Consider the following 24431-nt stretch of genomic DNA (forward strand, 5'->3'; position numbering starts at 1 on the left):
TTTCGAAATGTACAGAAATATGTGCTTTCAAATGTCCTTTAGTTAAGATTATTTAATTTATTGACTATACTATTTATTACTAACCTCTCATTTCAGTTTTAGTTTGGCTCTAGTTTTGTATTTATTCCAGTTTATATGAAACGGTTCATGTAGCGTGGATTAAAATTCATATACAGTGTAAATCCTTTTCACTGAACGTTAAAAATAAGTTTGAAACAGTTGTCGGGAGCGCTGTGGTGGTGACGTTGAAAGCAGCGACCGTGTTGCTGTAGTTCGTTTATAATGTTTAGCTTTTCAGTTCTGGCGCTTTTATTTAGGCTTCAAAATTCATCAAAGTTATATTATTTTGTGAAGATTATCTTGATGGACAAAACGTGTAAGTTTCATGAACTATGATTGAACACAGAGCTTATTTTTTTAAATATTCCAAAAGCCTATGGAAAAATCCTATTGGCTTTTTGTCGAGGAACCAGTTTCATGCTAACAGCCGATCCGCATACAAAGTGACGTCATAGTTCCCCCACTCTATTTCATTTAGAAAGTACAGCACTTCAGTTTAACAAAATAATCCTGAATAATACTGAAATAATAATATATTATATATTTTGCCATTTAATTAACACATTATAAACATAAATCATGCCATATGTTTTTTTATTCATGTTAAAAAAGAATTATCCATCTGTTCTATTTAGATTTCATTTAAGAATGATTTGATGATTTGATTCTCTTTAAGAAAAGAACAGTTTTATGAAAAATGAAACACCCTGAACACTTCACATTTTGTAAACACAAAATTATTCTAACTAACATTTTCTTGTAGATATTTTATATTTACTAAGATGAGGTTCCCATATAGTGAAATTTTGCCCGTAAAAAAAAAATAATAATAAAAAAATGAAAAAGTAGCAATGTATAAAGCACAATTAAACCAATTTTAAACCAAACATATTTTTGTTGGTCAACGTGGCGAATTTCAATCTTTTGTGAAATCTGCATGGGGAAATATTTTGCCCTTGTGTGTGGATTCCTGCAGAAATTTGGATTTCACCAGTGAAAATTTGCCAAACAACGGTTATTGTGACCACAACTTCAGTCCTCGCCTCAATAAATGGTTGTAAAAATATGGTTTTGCATGTATTGCCTACAAATACGCATTTAGCAGTTCCACAAAATCTTGAAAATCCATATGTGTTTTAAGTTTATTTTTTCTCAGCTCTCTGAGAAAGTAGTGTCTTGTTAGCTTGTAAAAACACATCTTGAATGGCCCAGTTTTTTCTCTGAAAGTCCATTGTGCCAATGAAGGGCTGCTGAATGATTTGGTGTCTTGGCAACAGCTATCAAATGCCACACAGAAACAAAGATAGTAGGCATGAACAAAACCATGAATCACTAGTGAAGATTAGAATTTGTTCTGTCCAAAGAACACAGATATATCTTAATATGTTTAATGCATACAGTATGTGTACAATATACAGTATTCCTTCTATTTATTGATTGATTTTCACCTATTTATCATACATGATCTGAAGAAACATGAGTGAAGTCTTGTAAAATAATCATTCATTTACATTAGCTCATGTGCATGTGTATTCTCCATTACAAACCTGCACTCTGGTAAGACACACTTCTGCTGCTGAAAGCCTCGGGCTATATCCTGAGATTTCAGCCTACTATGACATTACTTAACTAATTACACACTAATTACTAATTAACATATTTGATGTTATAGCAGTGTTGATTTGTTAGGTTTTTTACCTAAACTTGTGCATAAGGTTGTGAACTGAATCTTGAACTGTTTATCAGTGCATGTGTTGAGCTGCGTGTTCTGCATTTTAATGCCAGCTTGAATGAGTTATAAAACTTTCAGTGTGACTGTTTAATCAACAACAGATGTTCAGTCTCCACTAAAATCAGCTATTCAGTGCATGTGGTGCATGATAAGAGACAGTAAAACAGCAGCCCAGCAATATAAGAGCAGATATTCTAATAATCTGTGTACAAATGCTGATAAGGCTCTGTGACAAAATTTTCCTATAAAAACAAGCTGAATATCACATGTTGTTTGTTTTGTTTTGCCTTGTTTGTTTTGATGTTTTGCCTTGGGTTGCTTTGGTTTACTGTGTTTTGTTGCTTTTTTTTTTGTTTAGCTGTTTTGCCTTGTTTTTACTGTTTTGTTGTTTCACCTTGCTTTGTTTTGTTAATTGTTTTGTCTTGTCTTTCTTTGTTTTTGTTTTTGTTTTTATTTTTTTGCCTTGTCTTGCTTTGTTTTACTGAGTTTTGCTTTGTTGCTTTGATTTTTAGCCTTGCCTTGCATTGTTTTGATTCGTCTTGTCGCTTTGCTTTTTTGTTTGTTTGTTTTGTTGTTTTGTCTTGCTTTGCTTTGCTTTTTTTGTTGCGTTTTGTCTTGCCGTGCCTTGACTTACTTTGTTTCATTGTTTTGCCTTTCATTGTTTTGTTTTGCCTTGTTTTGTCTTGCTTTTGCTTTATTTGTTTTGCCTTGGCTTGCTTTGATTTACAGTTTTTTTTTTTTTTTTGCTTTGTTTTTGTTTTGCCTTATTTTGCTCTATTTTGTTTCATTGTTTCGCCTTGCCTTTCCTTGCTTTCCTTTGTTTCGCCTGGCCTTTGCTTGTTTTGGTGTTATTTCATTGTTTTGCCATGCTTCGCTTTGCTTCATTTTGATTTGTTTTGTTTTTGTTCAGCTTTGTTTTGTTTTGGCAGTCCAGACTTTAGATCAGCATGCATCTTCACTGTGTGGGAAAGACTAGCTTTGACATTTTGTTTTGTATTTCACAAGAAAAGGTCATATGAGTTTGGAGCGACATGAAAATCTGAGAGGGTCTGAATGGGCGTGGCGCTTCTGAACATGAACGCACTATGTGGTATGGCTTGACTGGGATGTGTGGCTTTACCTGGAGTGGGGGTTTCTGTTCGATCCACACTACAGGCAGTAGGGAGACGAAACTGGATCCCTGAAAAGAACAAAAGTCATTAGTAGAGCTTAAAAAAAAAAAATCTAATTGTGTTTAGACACAGTCACTGCACCGTCTCCCAACATTTCATATTCATTAAAATCAATAAGACATTTTAAACAGTGAACAATATTATTCAATCTGACACCAGTTGTTTGGATCTCCCGATATCTTCACTTGTGCATTATTTAGTAATTAATATTAAAGTAAAATGTTTACAAAAGCCAATTAAGCAATGATCAGTGGTGTCAGATTGTTAAAAATGAACAAAGATGCATACATTTAAAAAGTCACGTATTTAAAACCACAAACAGGCCAGAACATTTAGTTATGAATAAAGAATTGGTGGTTGGTAGAATGTTTAGACAAAAGTGGTTCTGGCATGTTACTAAGCACTTATCCTTTATGATTTTCTCACCATAATCTTTAATGTAGCTCATGATGCAAGTATTAGTTTAATTCTACCCTTGTGAAAAAGAAGTGTACTTTATGGAAATAATATATATTTTTTAAAAATACAGTATGTTTAGTTCGCACTTATGTGTATTTTTTTTTTTCAGACACTTACTTGCAGGGTAATTGCAATTAAATGAAATTGTATTATAGTTTAAATTTATATTAAATGCAATTAGCTGAACTTTAGAGTGTTTTTGACTCACTTAAATAGGACTTACATAATTTCATAATTACTCATTACTATTGTCTCTGAAACTATAATTAATTAATTATAGTTAATATGCTCTGCCAAATGTACTGACAAACATTTATTGTTAAACCAACATTTACTTAAATGTAGCTAAAATGATAATCAAGTATTTTACCTGTGCTTTAGAATGTTAGTCAACACATCGAAATATATGTACTTCTTTAACACATGACAAAAGATGAAAAAAAAAAAAGAATTAATAAAATGTACTTTGAAGTATTACAAAGTGCACTTTTTGGTAACACTTTATTTTGATGGTCCCTATTGAACATTCTTTTACAATAAGTAACAATGCACCTATATGTCAACTAATTCTTATTAGAGTATTTTTAGCCTGTCTGCTTAAGGGATAGTTCTTAGGGAAAATGAAAATTATGTCATTAATTACTCACCCTCATGTTGTTCCAAACCCGCAAGACCTTCATTCATTTCTGGTATACAAATTAAGATATTTTGATGCCATAGACAGCAACACAGGTACCATGTTCAAGGTCCAGAAAGGCACCAAGAACATTGACAAAATAGTCCATGTGACATCAGTGGTTGAAACGTTCAACCGCCATCTTGGAGAGTATGACAGTGCATGCACGCGCTTTGATCTGCACATAAACAACGCGTGCGCATGGTGCTGCTGACATAGTACACGCATGCACTGTTTACATTCAGAGGAAAGCATATGCATACATCGTGATACTCTCTAAAATGGCACTAGGGTGAGTAATTAATGACAGAATTTTCATTTTTGGGTGAATTATCCCTTTAATATCTGCTTTCTGCTTTAATATGCCTTTATTGTTTTAATAACTCTTTAATAACTCTTTATTGTGATGCTCTCCAATAGATATTCTACAGACTATAAGTAAAAGTAACTTTACAAGTACAAGTCAACTTAATCTAACCCTAACTCTACCAGTCTACTAATACTCTATTAACACTCTAGTGAGACTTAGTAGATATGTAGGTGCAACGTTACTTATAGAATTCAAAAGAATGTGTTAAGGGGACCATCACAATAAAGTGAAACCAACTTTTTAAATGCGAAACAGTCATGAAAATGAACTCTGAAAGTATACTTAAATGGCATTTTATTTCTTTGATATTACATTATCTGCACTTACTGTTTTTTTTTCTTTTCTTTAATATACATTTTTAAGATTGGAAGTACACTACTAGTACAATTAAGCACACTCCTTTTTTCACAAGGGTACTGTCTCCTTCAGTATGCCAATTAAAATGATGCTCAAAATCAGTTCATATAAACATCATCATATATAATCCACCAATTGTAGTTGTGTCTAAAAGGAAAAAGCTGCAGCGTATGACATTTGGTCATTTTGCCACCTTGGTAAGAAAACCATTGAAAACCAAACCATTATAATATACACTTTTATGCACAATTTCATTTTATTGCACATTTTAGATTTTAAAAATGTATTTGAAAACTAACGGAAAGTAAGTAAAATGAACAATGAAGGCAATGAAGGCAAAAAAGCAAATAAATAAATAATTAAAGGCAGAAACTATTTTAAACATTCAAAATTAAAGATGTAACTAAATGCATGAATGAATTTGCAAAACACTAAATAACTTAAATGAAAAAAAATTTTTATGAAAAAAAAAACGTGAATCACTAACAAACTAAATGACATTCTTACAATATGAATTTCTGTATGATTTTTGTCTAAAGTCTATAAATTAAAATGTTGCAATCAAAAAAATGTATAAGTATATAATTTATATATGACTACATTTACACAAAAACGACAGTCTAAATGAATTACACAATCATTCAAAGGTATTGGATCAGATTCCAGTTCCAGTGCTTCCATAACTGGAAAAGGGGTTCAAATTCACCATTGTGCCAGGTCATTGACTGAAGATTCCAGTAAGAGCGTCGCTTGATCCTGAACGTTTCGTCTGGGTTCTCCTTATCACGTGTGCATGGACTCTGACAGTGTGGAAGGTGATATGCTTAATAACTGTGATGACACGGATGAAGGATGATATGAGACACAGGAACAACAGTAGGCCTACATCAAGACATTTGCACCAGAATGTTACCTAACGGCTTGGTTGACAAACACTTCATGAAATTTCATTGAATTTTCCTTGTCACAGGTTTAAAGTGGACTTGCTTCATCCTCTACTAAGCTAAACGTATCTAACACTATGCAAAATGCAATTATAAACATTCCAAAAATGTATTTGCTGGAGTATCACATGACCAAGATAGTTAGTTAAGGATAGTTAGTCCATTCAAGTAATGAGTCACACGACGTTTGATAAACTTCCCAGTCAATGCACATTGCATTGTGGATACAGTCCCTCACATGATGTGCTTTGTTAAAAGCTACATACAGTATTTCAGTGCGTGGACGGTAGTAGGTCATCTGAATATTCCATGCATATAGAAATTCTGCATACTGTGCACAGTACATATGCTGTAGTACAAGAAGTAGGCTAATATTCTATATCAGCAGATTTCAATTCCAGCCCTGCATATTTTGTATGTATCTTTTATCACTAAAGACATTTGTTCTATTCGGCCATAAGTGCCCTGCGAAGTGGACATCACAGGATATTCAACCATGATTCCAGTTCAAAGGGCTAAAGGACTAGAAATGAAAACCACTGTTCTACATTGAACATATTTGGGTAACACTTTATAATAACTGCACGCTATGAATCATTAGGTAAGCATTAGTAAATAGTCAATTCATCCTTTATAAAGCATTGTTTTAACATTAATAGTCATTAGTAAGCAGCTTGTAAATACAGCTATAAATGCCTTGTTCTTGATTTATAAGCATATCTATTACAAAGGAGATTTAAAGGCTCAGTTATCTTCCTAACAGAAAAAAATAAACAAACACAACACAGAGGGATACAGAACTCAAAAATATTTATTTCAAGATGAAAAAAAAGTGAAACTGTCCAACTGTACACTTTAATTTTTCTTTTTAGTTGTACAGTTGTACAGTTTCATTTTTGCATCTTGAAAACATATTTCTGTGTTCTGTATCCCTCGGTGTTGTGTTGGTTTAACGTGTCTGTTTGGGAGATAAATGAGCCTTTAAATCTCCTTTGTAAATGCTTTACAAGGTATGAATAGTCCTCACTTTAGATGAGCTCACACAAATAGATGGCTGGCAACTACTAAATGCTTTATAACTACCTGACTTAGTCATGAATTACAGCAGGAATATGTTAATAAAGCATTTATTAACACACTGAGCAACTATTATCATGTCTAAATAATAAGATTTATAAATGAACATTTAAATAGTTTATTAATCATTTACTTACACTTTCTAAATGATCTTATGAACCACTGACAACTCCTAAATAACTGGTTTGTAAATAATGTAATAATTTAGAAATGATAAATTGATCATTAATAAAGTATGAAAATACAATTATTAAACATTATAGATATGCTCAAGAACAAAACATTTATAGCTGTGTTTATAAACTGCTTACTAATGCCTATTAATGTTGTAACAATGCTTTATAAATAATGAATTGACTATTTACTAATGATTAACTAATGATTCATAGTGTGCAGTTATTATAAAGTGTTACCCATATTGGTTTACTAAAGGATAGTTCTTGTTCTTAAATCTGATTGGATGAGCGATTTTAGAATACATTTTACGGTAATACATTTTTTCAGTCCCACTGTGTCTACCATCTTGGATCATTTATTTCACTGTAGCAATGCATTATTTAGGGCACAAAGCCATAATGTGACTTCTTTGAGTATTGACTAATTTCTCTCTGATTCCAATAGACTTGTTCACGTGTTTCAGAGATAATTGTGTGGTGAATCAGACATATGGTGAATGAATTAATGGTTGAATAGATGGCTTGAAACACAGGTAGGTGAATGGAGAGAGGGATTTTATTTGTCCATCAGAACTGTAGAGGTGGACGACGAGTTCGAACACCTGACCTCTTGGTGGAGATCTGAGGTTAGAGCCTGATGACCTTTTTTTCTCAACATACATACATACATACAGTGGCAATGCCCCCATGAATGCAGAGTGGATGTCATCATAGTATAACGCTCCAGTTACTAATGTAACCTTGGTTACCTGAGATAACGGGAACAAGCATTGCGTTTATGATGCTCGGGTGAAACTCTGTTTTCCTCCGAATACTCAAGCCTGATTTGTTCAAGTTTGTGCAGCTGCATAAGCCTATGTCATTTTAGCTCACCAAAATAAGGCAGAGTCAACTATATAAGTCGACACTGAATGCCATTTCATCAGAATCATTTCAACTGAGGAGCGGTAGCATTGACTCGCATGCAGCTGTACAGCATGGCAGAGCATGCAACACTTATTCCTGTTAACTCAGGGAACCAAGGTTACATTAGTAACTGGATTGTTCCCTGTCTCTTATGTTGCATTTATATTGCTTGGGGGAATGATATACCACAGTGCCATGCTATAAGCGCAGAATAGAAGCCGTTCTGTGAGCCCAGCTCTAGGGCACTGCCATGAGGCCCCTAAGAAACATAGGTTAACTAGTGAGGTTCAGGCCACCAGTCGGAACACTCATTCAAGACTAAACCACTTCCTTGGGGTGCAAGACAATTAAGCAGACAAGATCCATGCCTGAAGAGCAGAGATGTCCATATTATAAAACCTGACAATGGTAGACAGCAACGATCAGCTGGCTGCCTCGCAAATATCCCCAACTCCACTGGACCAACCCCATGAGGAGTCCATCCTCCTTGGGGAAATCAGAGCCAACTGAAGTGTAAACCAGGCCAATTGAATCAACTATCCAGTGGAATAATCTCTGCTTCAAAACTGTCAGCTCTTTAGAGGGGTCTCTGAAGCACACAAAGAGCTGCTCTGACTACCGAAATTGGCGCTCCACATAATGCCCATACTGGGCAAATTAAGTTAGCTCCCTGCTTGTCCTCAAAGGGAGGAAGAGCTATAGAATGATGACATGTTCTCTAAACGTGTAAACTCCAAATGGCATGTAAACTCGAAACAGGAAGCGCTCACGAGAAGTCACCCACATGTTTGACAGATGTTAAAGCTAGCAGCTTGGCGGTCTTAAGTGGCAGGGGCCGTAATTTGGACACTTGGAGTGGTTAAAAAGAAGGGCCTTAAAGGTCCCTGAGGACCGCAGATAGGTCCCAAGTTAGAACAGTATGGGGGCGAGGCAGGTTAAGTCTCCTGGCTCCCCACTCAACGACAAAGTCATTTCTTCCTACTGACTGGCCAGCCACAAGGGCATGGTTTGTTGCGATAGCCGCCTCATATACCTAGAGCATAGAAGGGGTGCAACCCTTATCCAACAGCTCTTATAAAAAGGACAGAATGGTTGCTACCTCACAAGAGGATGAGTCTTCATTTCAAACTGCACACCAGTTGGAGAAGACAGATTGGTCTTTATGGGATAAAGGGACCTTGTAGATGGCGCTCTGACCTCCGCTATAGTGTTGGCTACCTTCACAGGGAGCTGCAAAGGTTCCTGACGAGGGGCCACAAATATAGACTCTACATCTCGGGTTGGGGATGCCACAAGTAACCCCTCACTTGCGAGAGGAGGTCTTTGCTCAGCAGAATCGACCAGGGAGCTGTCGATGACAGCTGAATCAGATCAGGGGACCACGACTGGCTTCACCAGATTGGAACCACCAATAGAACTAAGCTTCAGATCCATCTGAAGACCTAAGAGAGCAGAGTGACCGAGGGAAAGGCATACAGGCGGGCCTTGGGCCATTTCTAGGACAGCGTGTCCTGTTCCTTGGAGAAAAATGTTGGGCAATAAGAGTTTTAAGGTAAGTCTTCTGAAGAGTCTCCATTCTCCTGGAGACATACTGCCCTGAGACAGCATGTCCGATCCCTGGTTTAGTCTGCCTGGATCATGCACCGCCCTCAATGAGCCCAGGTTGCACTGAGCCCATAGAAGGTGGTGTCTCACCATCTTATAAAGAAACCACATCCTTAAGCCACCCTGACAATTTATGAAGGCAACCACTGTCATGTTGTCCGAACGGACAAGGACATGGTGCCCTTTTAGAGCTTGCAGGAAGGTTTTAAGGGCCCAGAAAACTGGCATCCTTTCAGTACAGTTCATGTGTAGCCTTTTGCTCTAGGCTGGACCAGGAGCCGAACGCTGGGCTGCCCTCGAGCAGAGCTCCCCAATCTGAGTTGGAGGCATCTGTCGTAACAACATTCCTTCTGGAGGTCAGTCCCAATTGGACACCTGTCTGATACAGGGGCCTTATAAGGGGCCACAGCTAAAACTAACCAGTTATCGAGGTAATTCATAACGTGGATTCCAGTGTGGGAGAGAGTCGTGCTAAGTGCATGGAGCCAGGGACAGTCTCTTCAAGAAGAGGGAGCTTCTCATAGCCCTTTTACTTGGTTAGTTCGTCATGAATTTCGGGAGAGAATGGTCCTGGTCTCTGACTGGGGCTTCGCTGCCGGCTCCCTGGCAGATACCATTCATCCATACAGCTGCGGACGGGCTCTTCTGGGGCCGACCAATCCAAGCTGAGCTTTTCAATGGCCTTTGTGAGGATAAGCTCGCTATCCAAACTGGGTCGTACAGGGTACCACATTCGTGAAGCGGCATTTTGAAACAAACACCATAGAAATTTGCTTGTTTAGAAGAGGAAATTTGCTCTGAGTTGTTGCTGGACAGACGCAGGGGAGAAGCGCTGAGTGCGACAGTCTCTTTCCTCTGCAAGGGCTCTTCTACAGCGAGTAGCAGGCTTCTTCGTTCTTTGTCTTCAGAACTCAGCGAGGAGATGACCTTCACGCTGATGGAGAAAGATTCTGATGAAATGGCAATTAGCACCAACTTATATAGGCAGTTGGTTCCGCCCATTTTGGTGGGCTGAAATGCCATAGCTTTGTGCAGCTGCACAAATGTTAACAAATCAGGCTTCTGTATTCTGAGGAAAATTCAGTTTCCCACAAAAGTCATAAACAATGCGAGAGACCATTTTAATAGGGAACTACAATCAACTAAAATCATTCCACACAACATTCTAGTGAAAACTCAGTAAATCTCACTTTTTTTCAGTTTATATAATTTAAATCATTATAAATTTATATCAGTACATTCCCAAATACAGATACCCTGTCCTACTGTAATTAGTGACTGCAAAAAGCTGCTGTCACTTGGTATTGATGTAACTTAAGATCTTAAATGATTACAATCCCACTTTACTTTATACTTTACTTTATATTTTCATTTAAATATTGCATTATTTCAAATAAATATTAAACTGTTTTAAAAAAAAATATTATCCCTTTTTAAATAGCATGTTCGTATCGACTGAATATGTTAAGGCTTTTTAAATATGTTAAAGACTTTTACTTAGGACCACTACAGTTATAACACATATTATTAAAAAGTTATTCGGGTTAATTTATGCTATTGATGCTGTAATCATGCACGATCCCCTGTGAATTCAAATAACAAATCAAACACTTCAACACAAAAAATCAAGAGTAATAATAATAGCAATAAAAATGTGTTTAAAAACAGACAAATAAATCTTTCTAAGATTAAAATAAAAAAAGTTGAAATGAAGACTTTTAACTTTATGTAATATATTAATAAATATAAATGTAACTGTAAATGTAAATATTTGCCTCAAATACTTTTTTTTTTTTTTTGATAAAGATAATGTTTCGCTAGATAATATGAAAGTACACAAAACAATGATGTGAAATGAAGTACAACAGGTATATTACAAAGGAGCCCTGTTAGACCTACCGTACATTCTACGCCCCCCAGCTAAGCTACGGGCCCCTAAAATGAAAAAAAAAAAAAGGGATAGCTTAGTAAGAAGTAAATTTAAAATAAATAAACACAGAAAAAAAACACCGGGCCAAATAATTCAACACAATATAACATAAACTCCTAAACACTATCCCTGACTCATGCATTGTGTCATGCGCTCTCTGCAATGATGATATGTATGTGTCTTTATTTGTAATAAACAAAGAAACAACAAACAAACAAACAAACACAATTAGGCGAATTCACAAAGAATTTCGTGCAGGTGCTTTTAGTGTACTAAACTACAGCAAGAAGCTAAAATATAGTATTCGGCCAAAAAATAAAAAAACATAAAAACCTTATACTAATTAATTTAAAATGTAATGCTTTATAAATGATGACAAGTGGTGTATGTAAATAAAATAAATAACAAAAAAGGTCTAAATTCTTTTATTAAAAAAGTAAATAAAACTGGATGTTTAATTTATTGATCATTAGTTACTGTAAGTTATATGCATGTGCATTTATTTATTTATTTATTTTTTTAGAATTGCATACTAACAAAGTGATTAAGATATAAATGATTCCATTGTTTTAATCATATTTGAATAATTTTGGCAAATCAAGTGTTGGATCTGTCATCACTTTTATTCTGTGAAATTCTGCCTAAACATGTATAAAACGCACAAATTTAAGAAGAAAAAAAAAATTCTAACACAAAAAGTAATCACTGAAATTTATATATTCTCGATTTTGGGTGCACTTGGCAAATAATTTCTCTCAGTTTTACTGCCAAAATGCAAAGCTTTAAAGGAATAGCATTTAATTGATGTACTGGAGTCTGGATTACTTGTGGATTATTGTGATGTTTTTATCAGCTGTTTGGACTCTCATTCTGACGGCACCCATTCACCGCAAAGGATCCATTGGTGAGCAAGTGATGTAATGCTAAATTTCTTGAGATCTGCTCTGATAAAAAAAAACAAAAAAAAAACTACAATTCTACATCTTGGATGACCTGAGGGTGAGTACATTTTCAGCAAATTTTCAGCCAATGGATGTGAAGTCTGTAACTAATGCTTTGTCTAGAAAGGTTATCATCATTTCCATTCTTACATTGATGGGAAACAGTTTTATAGCAAAATCCTGTCCCCACATAAACTCGAGTTGCATTTTCTGGAAAACTATATAGCTAAACTTCAACAACAGTAGCCTACCTAAAATATGCAATAACTAAAATATAAAGACAACATTCACAATTTAAACTTAATTATGATCCATAAAAATTAGCTTCTGCCACAAATTTATTCATTCATTAGTTTTTGAGAATTTCACAGGATTTCACAGAAGTATGATTAAAAAATTGTAGCATATCATTGTAAGGGATTTTCATTTTATTAATTCTAAAATGCCAAGCTAGAGTTGATGTCCATGTTAATGACATGTTTGCAAGCGACTTCATGTATGTGGTTAAATAATTGTCAATTAAAGGGTCTGAGAGGTGTATGCATTTGTAATATTCTTTTTTATTTGTTTTTTTGAATTCTGCCTATTATGTTAATATGTTTGCTTATAGAAGAAACATACTTTCAGAATGGTTCACTTGTTTTCTTCTTTTAGACACTTCTTTGAGCACAGCAGTGTAGCTATGACCCCACATGAAATTCTGATGTCAAATGATTGAAAACACCTGCACAATCCATGTCATATCTGACAATCATTTCATTTTTTATATTCATCTCTGAAAAGAAAAATAGTACATAAGGCATGTATACATTGAAGAAAAAAAATCTAAACAAATCACAGTTAATTTGGAAAGAGAAGCACATATAACAAGTTTTGAAACATTAAAGGACTTCAAAAATGAAAAAATAAATAAATAAAAATAAATAAAATTAATCATTTACTCACACTCAAGTCATTCCAAAAACTTGGTTTATGGGGAACATGAAAGTCATACACGTTTGGGATGAGACCAGGGTGAGTAAATGATGACAGAATTTTCATTTTGGGGTGAAAATTAAGAGCATTTAATCCTCCTAAACTTGATAGCCATGTTGTTAGAACTCTACTCATATAAATAACATAGTTTGGACAAATATAGCATCTGTTAATAGCGGGGAAGTGTGATTTCATGGTAGTTTTGGCATTAAATTATAAGCAAGCTACATTTTTAAAAATCCTTTTTGGTTTTTGGTGATCCCATTACATCTCATTATCCCAATAAATCATCATCATGGCATCTACATTTCACAGCTACAGAGGACACATTGCCTTATTCGTTTATAACCATACTTTACATCATTTTCTTTACTTACTGTATAATGACAATGGTAAAAAATGTTGCTGCTACTTTGAAACAGTATGAATTAGCATAACAAACAAACAGCATAGTAACAGCAACAAAAGAGGCAAAGGTTCACAATAAATGCCTGAGATTCATGCAAGGTTTGTCAAAAAATATCAAAGGGCTTCATTTTCATGGCCCTTTAAGTGCTGTTTAAAATGAAATCGACACATGCCAGTGACAGGTACAGATAAACACAGGACTTGCATAGAATGAATGAAGATCGTGAGAACATCTGCGATATCTTCAGCACCTTTAAAAAACATCTTTCCATTCCCTGAACATGTCTCTTAGCAAATCAAAAACAAATGAAAACTGGAACAATTCATCAGTCTATTGCACCTCTGAGGGAACAAAACATTATTTTACTTAATATGGATCAATTGTTTTATAGAAGAATGTATAAGCTCTTGACGATGCAATATATAGAAAACTTGAGTAATAAACCAATAAATTATGTCTGAATGTTGAATAACAGTTCCTAGGTCCTTCTTGCACCATAAAAACATAATGCATCATATCATTTCTTTAACATGTTCCCTTTTAGCTGTTTTCTCATGGCTAAAACCCCTTCCCTGGATAAATCTCATCATGAAATAGCATATCACAGATTTCCACACCATGGACATTTAGAATATAATAACAGAATATCCATTTATACATTTAAAATCCATATATACCCCCTGTTTTTTCAATGTGATTCTCTTATTTCTGACAGAATAAAAAGATGAGGCAAACTATTCTATAAACACAAAGCAAGTTAAGAAGCCCAAACAATATATCTTCACTACTTTAAGGGATAGTTCACCCAAAAATGAATATTCTGTCATTATTTGTTCAGCCTCCTGTCATTCCTACATGTTTCTTTCATCACAAAAGAAGATATTAAAAGGGTAAAATACTGTTTGGATCTGACTTTCAATATATGGACAAAACAGTTTTTCAACGTTTTTTAAAAATATCTTCTTTTGGTCTTAGTAGGTTTGAGACAAAGTAAGGTTGAGTAAATGAATTTTCAGGTTTGAGTGAATTATCCCTTTAATGTAGCAAAACAAACAAACAAACAAACAAAAGTGTCCATTCATTTAAGCACTGATAAAATCATTTTAATATTTGAAGGCTATCATCTCATACTCTCTAATTATGTCAACTGTTAGATCAGTTAAACTATATAAATCAATATCTCCCATGTGCAACAGGACACACATCAGCAAGAGATTGATGAGTTCAAAATTACATCACTAGTGATGACGGTGTCAGTACATTCAAACCGTGCCACTCTGTGCGTCACAAAAGGAGCAAGGGCAGTTGACAGTGTCTTTAATGCCAAATCACTGGCTATGCTTAGAGTTAATGGATTTAAGATGGTTTCAATGGAAAGCTGTTTTAATGGATTTATTTATTTATTTTTTTAATTGGTATTTTTAAAGTTTGAAACTAAAGGTAAAAATGCCAATGCACAAACAAAATCCAGCTATAAAATATAATGATCATAAATAGTGAATTTCATAATGTACTCAATGTAAATGAAGATATGTCTGCTTGAATATTTGTGAAATTACTTTTGATAGTTAAGAACGAAAACATGTGTTACCACTGAATGGGAACATGCCAAAACACTGGCAAATCTCAATAAATAATTTTATTGTAATATTGTATATTAAACCGATCTTTTACACTCTTTAATAATTGTACTGACATAATGGTGTATCATACTCTTAAATTGTTTTATGGTTTTATAAAAAAAAAAAAAAAAAAAGTGGTCCTGCAACAGCAAATGGAATTAAACAAGAAACTTACGACCAACTTTTCTTAAAATCACACTAGTTCAGAAGTGGTTTTTATTCCTCTTCTCTTCAGTGGCTTAAAATGAACTTAATTTTTAACAGACAAATATATTGCCTTAAACTTTGGCATGATGATATTTATTTTCAGTAAACAAAATAGTTTCATATAGCTTCTGTTCTAAATAAACGACTTAAACCTAGTACATAAAAATATATTGTGTTAAGGAATGTTCATCTTATATATATTTTTTTTAACATGATATATATTTTTCTATGCTAACTATATGGAGCATAAATGTAATTTTCCATAAGTGTCACAGTGTCTCATTTCTTTTTTTTTTTTTATATAATGGTGGCACATTGAGATTGAATGTCCTGAAAGCAAACCCATATATAATAAATAAATAAATAAATAAATAAATAAATAAACAGATAGACAGACAGACTGGTAGATAGATAGATAGATAGATAGATAGATAGATAGATAGATAGATAGATAGATAGATAGATAGATAGATAGATAGATAGATAGATAGATAGATAGATAGATAGATAGATAGATAGATAGATAGATAGACAAATAAATTTAATTACATGATTTCATTAAAATATTTGATTTAAAAAAATTTTTTTTCATGTATGCACATTTTGTACATATAGGTTCCATATGCTGTGTGTGTCCTGTGGAGACAAATTCAGATGGTCCCTTAAATACAGAACAAGTGACTTGAAATGGGAAACGTTTAAAGTAGAATTAATATCCGGGCGTTGGAAAAAGATGATTACGACAAATCCTCCCCAAAAAATGAAACATAATGGAAAGGGAGATTCAGCATCTGTTTTGCATTTTATATTCTTAATTTAAATAAATAAATCAATAAGTTTGTGAGCGTGTGGGGGTCAAGGTCACAGTTATAGAACATTTATGAGAAAAACTATATGAGAATTACAGGAGCAGTCGTTTTGTGAAGCTACGTAGAAAGTACAAAACTACAGTAGTGCTGAGCGATAGATTTTCACTTCTGTAATTCAGATTGCATTTGTTGAATAAATGCCTAAGTAACAAAAACTATATGCGTTGGGAAATTTATATTAATAAATAAATATTATCTTTATTACATAATATATACATTATATATTTAATTAACAGAGTGCAGAGGAGTGCTGTGCATGAAATCCTGAAACATAAGTTGTAGTGCACTAATTAATATAAAATAATATAATATAATCCAAAACTAAATTCATAGTTTCAGAAAAGCACCTAACAATGCGATTTTTAAAATGCCATTACCTGATTTGATATTTAATACTAAATAACAGTCAGTCAAATCATATAAAATTAGTCAATAATTTTAGTTAGGACTTGTCGGTATTGTAATTGAGAATTGTATATTTTCACGTATACTGTTTTTCATAAAAGCAAGTTTTAGATATTTGAAGTGTATTCAGGATACAAACTGTGTATTTACTGAGCAGGGGACAGTTTTGTTAATCGGGTCATATTCAGGAAATTATGAAATTATTCAAATTATTGTTAGTTATGTGGGTCTCCATGACTTATTACTAACACAATTCAAATGGTTTTAAACAGTATTGTCCCCCACATATATACATATCACAATTATGAAAGGGACATCATATTTCTAGACTGTGATACAATTACAGTCTTAATCAGACATACTTTTAAAGAGATATGTTATTGGTCATGATTTATGATTTAGTACAAGGCACAACAAATGTTTACTCATTCATCTAGTCTAACGTGTTCAAATAATAGTTTTTTAGCATCTGTAATGATTAACTACTGATATTTTGCACAGCTGTAACGACACCTTTAGGATTGTGGGAGTCAAAAAGCAGTTATAGAGAAATCTGAAATTGAGAGGGACACCCATTTTTGTATTGTTCGGTGAAACAAATGGCTTCCTTTTCCATCCTTGATTAAAGTATTTCAATAATAAAAAGATGTACCACTCAGCACTACTTTGTAAATAGTCCACAGATGCTTTCTATATATGCTAGCTAGTAATTACACCGCAAATGTAGTTACAGTAAATACGGTAAGGGCTTATGCTTGAGTTAAAATACCACTTCAATTTCTTTAAATTTGTTTAAATTTCTTAACTTCTTTAAATCCATCTATATGTGACTCTGAAACTGAGAACAGAAAGCTCAACATAATTTCTGTGCATGATCCATCATATTCATTTGGCATGAAAAGCAAAAGCTTTGCGTGACAGCTCTAGAACTGTTCAGTTTGTTCAGTTTGCTGTTATAAAAGGCTTTTAGAATAGATAATTTTGTTGTCAAATAAGTTTGAATATGTTGTTCTACAACATAAATTACAGAGTCATAGCTCAAATGTGAATATTTAAACTTTTTTAAAAAGTTGCTACATAAGAACATAAATGGTGGTCTGTCAGGACAAAATGCGCAAAAATATTACATTTAGGGGTACAACAGCTTGTTACTGGGGCAGTAGCCTCAAAGGGACAACTTTGTACCTTCTTTACCCTCTAAATGGTTCATATTAGTACCTTGGAGTAGTAATATGTATCCTTAAGGTAGTACTATGTATTTTTTATGGTACGGTAAAGAAGGTACAAAGGCTACTGCCCCAGTGACAAGCTGTTGTACCCCTAAAGGTACAATTTTTTTTCACATTTTATTTTCAACAATGCACTTATGTTGTGTTGCAAAACTCTTTTGCTGCTCTTGTGTAAGTGTACCAGTTACACTGTTACAACAGTGTAATTACAGATGTAATTACACGCAGGTATTTTTGTCAATGTAATTGAAAGTGCGTTGTATAAAATGAAAAATGTAGTAAATGTTAGTGCATAGTAGTTAATATAGCATGTACACAGATCATTGTTATAGTTCTCAAGTAGCAACTTGATAGCAAGCACACAATGGTTTCAAAGTTCACATTAGATTTGACCATTTATGTTGTAGCACAACCCTTAATATTAATCTTAACCATAGAAGTTATTATACTCAAATAAATCTCAATTAGAAATGTATAAAAATCCAAATTAGCCTTTCATGTTGGCCTACAAACTGAACACATGACTGAAAACCTCAGTCACTAAAGTTAACGGTATTCCATATTTTCACCCGTCTACAAAAAAGTTAAATAACAAACTTAAAAACAATGTAAAGAAGTATATTGAAAGAATTTTCCAAATTGAAATTATTTAGATTTATTTGATAAACATTAAAAGTATAAGCCAAAAAAATTTGCATCTTTCAACTATATTCATAACCTCTTTTGGTCAGACTGAGCGGTGAGATAATTCACCACTGTCACAAAAACTGCTTTAGCCATGGACAAAACACTGACGTAACGGTCAGACAAATTGCGACATTCCTTACAATGCGAATGACATTCATGATTCATTTCCGTGGTGATGTAAACAGATTTTATGAGCCGGCACAGCAAATGGTTCCATCAAGAATAGCTACACTATCCCCGTTATGCCAAAACGGCACCTTCTCCTTTCGGCATTTGAGCCAAGCTATCAACTTTTTTTGCCAAGAGAAAAGGGACAGCTCTTCTCTGGATGCAGGTGTGTAGTGTTGATTCAGAAACAAAGTCAATGTCTGTTCCAGTGATGAGAATGATCAGAAGGATAGAGATAAGTAGGACATTGGTCCACTAGTGTACTTTCTGCACCAGAGTTCAAGGCTGGCGCTTCTTTGACCGTCCGCTCGACTGCAGTTCTTCTTCTTCTTGCCAGTGTCCAGTTTGGACCGTCCCAACGGCTTGGACAGCGGTGGGCCGGTGGTGGGTCTATCTGGACTGGCAGGACTGGTTGGGCTGTTGGTAGCCGTGGTTCCTTCAGGAGTTCCCTCAGTGATCTCGATGCGCGGAGGCTCCATCAGGTCGAAAATGTTGAAGGCAGCCGGTTCTGGCTGACACATTACTGAGGCGTCTGCAGTGTTTTGTCTCACCAGACCATTAGCGCCGGTCTGGACGCCAACGGACACCCTCTCGCTGGTGCTGGAACTGGTGCCAGTGGCAGCTTCCCGGCACATGGTCCACATGTTATAGCACTGGGTGAAATTAAAGAAGTTGCTGTTGAAAGTTTTGAGCTCTCCGCAGACATCCCTGCGCAGCTCCGCTAGCTCGTAGCGCATCGCCGATATCTCCTCCTTCCACTGCATGTTGAAGGCAGCCACCATGTTTGCGGACTCCTTGAAAGCCTGAATAGCCTGCGGGACAGGAGGATCCGGTGGGGGCTGGGACGGGGGCGGACACGGGACTCGGTAGGCATGCTTGGAGGAAGGAGGAATGGAGATAGCCGTGACCGTGGAACTGGTGCTGTGTTGACTACGTGCAGCGTTTTCTCTTTCAAACCGCTCGATTTCCTGATAAGCTGAGGAGCTGGCGCCATCATCGTCCTCAATCATTTCCTCATTTAGCAATGAGGTGCCCTCCATTGCATCATACCCTTCTGGAAGACAAATTTGAATATGGAGATAGGGAGATAGGGAGATTCAAAGGGATGAACAGCTGTGGAATTCGGCGAAGCCTCTCGCTTTATCTAATGTCAACACTTGAGTGTCATATTAGCAGTATGTGAGTAAATGCCCTGTACACACAATTTTCAATTGCTCACTGCATTTGTTCCTGGGTGTAAATTCAGGAACTTTCATATGCATCAAGTACACTCCCAGAAAAAAAAAAAAAAAAACAATTGCCAGAATCGTACTTCTAGGGGTACAACAGCTTGTCACTAGGGCAGTACACTTAAAGGGACACCCTTGTACCTTCTTTACCCCTGAAGAGTTCATAATAGTGCCATAAGAGTACATATTTCTAATTATTACTCTAAGGTACTACTATGCACCCTTTAGGGGTAAAGAAGGTACAAATGTGTCCTTTTGAGGGCTGTACCCCAAAAGGTACAACTTTTCAACATTTTTTTCTGACAGTGTATGGAGAGAGACTGAAGAACAAGACTGCACATTAGCTTGATGAGGAAGCAATTCCGTTTTGCACCTAATGCTTAATTGCAGGCTAGTGATTTTTTTTTTTATTTTCTTAGGAAGCAAGCAAATAGCTGTTTCCAACTAGGTTTAATGCAGGGGCGTCGCTAGACCTTTTTTACTGAGGCATGAGACCAAATTAAATACCACTATGTCCAAATAAAATATTACTGATAAAATCTTATGTGTTAATGGGATTGATTATATATCAACTTGAGAATCATTTTCACTGATAATATTTCAGCAATCAAGTCATGTGTTTTATATCAGCTGTTTAGTATCTGTATTGCCAGATTTGCTAATCTGTTTTGAACCAACTTGTCAAACGGATTTGCAAAAAGGTCTGAAATTGTTCGTGATTTAGTTTGATTCATTTGGACAGTTCACTAACGCACTGAATCGTTCTACCCAGGCTCATTGAAAATACATGCACCTACCTACGTTTTCTGCGAAACTCAAAAAATGTATCTATACGTATGAATCTCTGCAGTTTCCAGTTTTTCTCTGTCTGAAAAGGTAAAAAAATTGTCAAAGTATGATTTGCAGTTTCAATTAAGAAAGCATAATTTTTGCGTAGTTCCTTGCACAATATTATGTTATGACTTCAAAACCATTTTAACATGCTATCTAGTAGGTTCAGGGTTGGGTTTGGTGTAGGGTGTATGTTATATAGAGCATTAACTTTACTAGAGCATTAACAACGTAATAAATATGCTGCAATACGTGCCTGTAACAATGTAATAAAGACATGGTCATGTATTGAACATGCATTTTAGCGCCACTCACTGGACATTTCACTTTTAAAACTGCTGCAAAACATGCAATTAGGTACGTACTGTAATACTGGGGTTGCAGAAATGGTGTTACAAGCATGTATTTTCAATAAGCCTGGGTTGGAATCGTTTGCAGAAGTTCGTCACACCAATGGCGTCGCTACAAATTCTGGCCCCCCCAGAGAACATCGTTCTGGGCCCCTCTCAACATCTGGTCCCTATGCACTTTGTCCCCTGGTAGCTATGTCCCTGAATGGGATATTTCATAAGACTGGATGAGGTGGATATTTACCTCCACTGTAGGAACCAACATTTTGGCTATCATTTGTCAACAACAAAGCAGATCTTTACTGCATGTGCAACTTGTGAATGACATTGTGCTGCAGGGAAAGACAATTTTTATCCATTTATATCCAAAAAAGATGAAAGGCTAGAAGCGCCCCTGGTTTAATGAAAGTGTTCATGTTAAAAATTGACTAAATTAAATTCATTGCAGATTGTGTTGTCAGGGTCTTTCACTTTCTTTTACTCACATACATTTAGCTTTCAGATATGTGTTTACACTGCCTTCTCACTCACGTCAAAGAACATCTCATCTGTTCAGCCTTTCCATCTCTTCACAGCATAACCAATAAAAAACAATATCTCAATGCTATTATCCCCTTTTATTAAATCACAGAGCATTGTGGCAAATGTGGAGGCTAATTTTAAGGATTGTCTTGTTTTTGTGCAACAGAAAAGATGAAAAGGCAATAAAATGTCACGCAATCATTCAGGCAAGGAGATATGAACCCTATTGAATATGTTAAAAAGCCCATCTATCGAGCTGATTGGACCATATGGAGATTATAGGGGCAGGATTAAGAAGAAACACAATCCAATAAAGTCCTTTATGAGGGCTGCACCAGGCAGAGGCTGCAATCCCACTGTCCATCACAGCTGAAATCTTCCACACCAGCTCTTACTTCCAACCACATTTTGCTGGCCACGTTTGTCCTCCAAGGATGCCAAGGTTGGTATAAAAATTAAGAGAAATGTTAAAAGTGACCCAACCATTTTAACATACTAACAAAAAAAAAGAGAAATAAAAATTAATAAGAATTGTCTGTGACATGATGTCGATTACCACAGAATTTAAAACCCTCGGTTTGTAAAAATAAACAAATAATGCATTTACAGGTACATTATTACACTTGGATTATTACAATGGATTTCTATGGGGCAAGGCATTGCACCAGGATAAATACAAAGTACTGCAAAAAATATCACCACAATACTTAAACATTACACGTCAACATGAGACTAGTGTGATAATATCGCTAAAAAAAAATTCTTTTAAACTCTCCAGAATGTCTCGCCCCATAGACTTTCACTGTAAGTGCACGTCTTTTTTTTGTTTTGTTTTTTGTTATATAATCCAAATTATTTTTTGTGGTAATCAACAACATTTAATTCTGAAATAAAATAAAATATTTTTGAAATGCCTTTTATAGAAAAGCATTGCTACTTTGGCAACTGAACACTGGATCTGACCTTTAGTGATGTGTCTTTCAAAGGTCTAATCCTGATTTAGTTGAGAAGGCAGTGCAAAAACACACATATCCATTGAAAGATGTATGCGTGTTGACATTATAATACCTGTGACAGGCATCTCTCCAGCTGCTTTTTTCCCCTGGATCTCCTTCCTGTGATGGCCAACGAGGGGCCATGTTGCCCACCCTCCCTCTCCACCATCACAGAACACCCAACACCTTACTCAATGATTTTAGCGGCAACTAAATTTAGCTTCATCTACTCGTGAATTTATAGGATATGCTTGATAACATTACTCTGATTGGTCGGTGCTTTTGAATTAACTTTATAACCAGACAGCATCGATACCAGAGCTCAAGCAATTATTTGAACTTTCTTAAAAGTCTTTAAGGGAAGAAAGCATCTAATTTAGGATCTACACATACACAAATTATGGTTCTCTTTGGAAATCCAAAGTAGTACAGGACTGCTGAAACAAGAAGTCCTCCAGTGTGAAACAGAGTGGATGAAATCCTTTTGAGAAAATGGTTTTGTCCTACAGCCGGTTGACTTGAGCTGACAGGGATTGCATACAGAGCCATATGTGGTGAAAGCACTTCAGCAGAGTGAGACGGTGGGATTGGAGAGCTCTCCTTTCTCCTTAGAGTCCTCGGTGTGTTGTCAGTATGAGTTTTTGACAGTATGAAGGTCCAATCAAATCAAACTCCAGTTTGAATAACAAACACAAAGAAGCCCACATTAAATGAAATAAACAAAGTTTGACTGGAGCGACCAAACAAATCATACAAAACAAATTAGCATTTTGGTTTTCAAATGTAAACAACTGAAAAAAAAAAAAAAAAACTATTTTTAGTGTCATTTGACATCAATTTGTGGCATTTCAATAGGGTTCATAGCTTTACTCCATGTGTACACCAAACACAGCAGGGGTGTTGGGACAGGGTGCGGAGGCGGCATTCTGCTTGCACAAAGAAACTGTGACACGTGATGCACACTTTCTCATGAGTATGTGCTGCATAAAACCTCCACACTTGCTCTGTCAGGTCTTCCTAAACCCATTTAGGTTGTGAAAATTACTAATTAGTTAGGATTAATGTTAAAATTGGATTAGGATAATAGGATTTGTTTTCACCTCTGGTTTTTGAATTCATACAGAGATTATTAAATCATAATTCAATTAGCGCATTTACAAACCAACCAAAATTTCACCTCAGTGACAAAAACATTGCTCACATGCAATATTACGATGAAACTTTTTAAAACTTTTTTTCAATGCGAATATATTCTACTAAAACAGACGTTAGTTTATATAATGCAATATAATAATTAAAATAATAAACCCTTAAGTGGTTAACAGACATCTTTTTTTTTTTCTAAAATAAACTAAAATTTTCTATAAAATAAAGCATTTAACCATGTGGAGAGGTTGGCTTAGCATACAGAAGTAACTATATATTATCTAAAATAAAATAATCTAATATTCACTAAATATTATGCCTTGAACACTAGGCATTGGCATTTCGTTTTTAAAATTTAATTCTGAGAGAACTCAAAAACTTT

At 35.1% G+C, this 24431-nt stretch overlaps 1 protein-coding gene across 7 annotated transcripts in view; it reads right to left on the minus strand.

Moving 5' to 3' along the window:
* Positions 1-24431, minus strand: part of dlgap2b (discs, large (Drosophila) homolog-associated protein 2b) — a 135121-nt gene that overhangs the window by 18537 nt on the left and 92153 nt on the right. For 4 of the 7 annotated variants that reach the window (XM_058756139.1, XM_058756141.1, XM_058756144.1 and 1 more), the window contains 2 exons: positions 11434-11469; positions 2913-2972 (listed from right to left, as the gene is read on the minus strand). In XM_058756139.1, coding sequence (XP_058612122.1) covers positions 2913-2972; positions 11434-11469 — 96 coding nt within the window. Of the gene's footprint in view, positions 1-2912; positions 2973-11433; positions 11470-18276; positions 20031-24431 lie in introns of those variants that run through there. The other 3 variants (XM_058756140.1, XM_058756145.1, XM_058756146.1) reach the window with 2 other exon arrangements.

The sequence above is a fragment of the Onychostoma macrolepis genome, chromosome 20 (assembly GCF_012432095.1).
Source record: "Onychostoma macrolepis isolate SWU-2019 chromosome 20, ASM1243209v1, whole genome shotgun sequence".
Classification (NCBI taxonomy): Eukaryota; Metazoa; Chordata; class Actinopteri; order Cypriniformes; family Cyprinidae; genus Onychostoma; species Onychostoma macrolepis.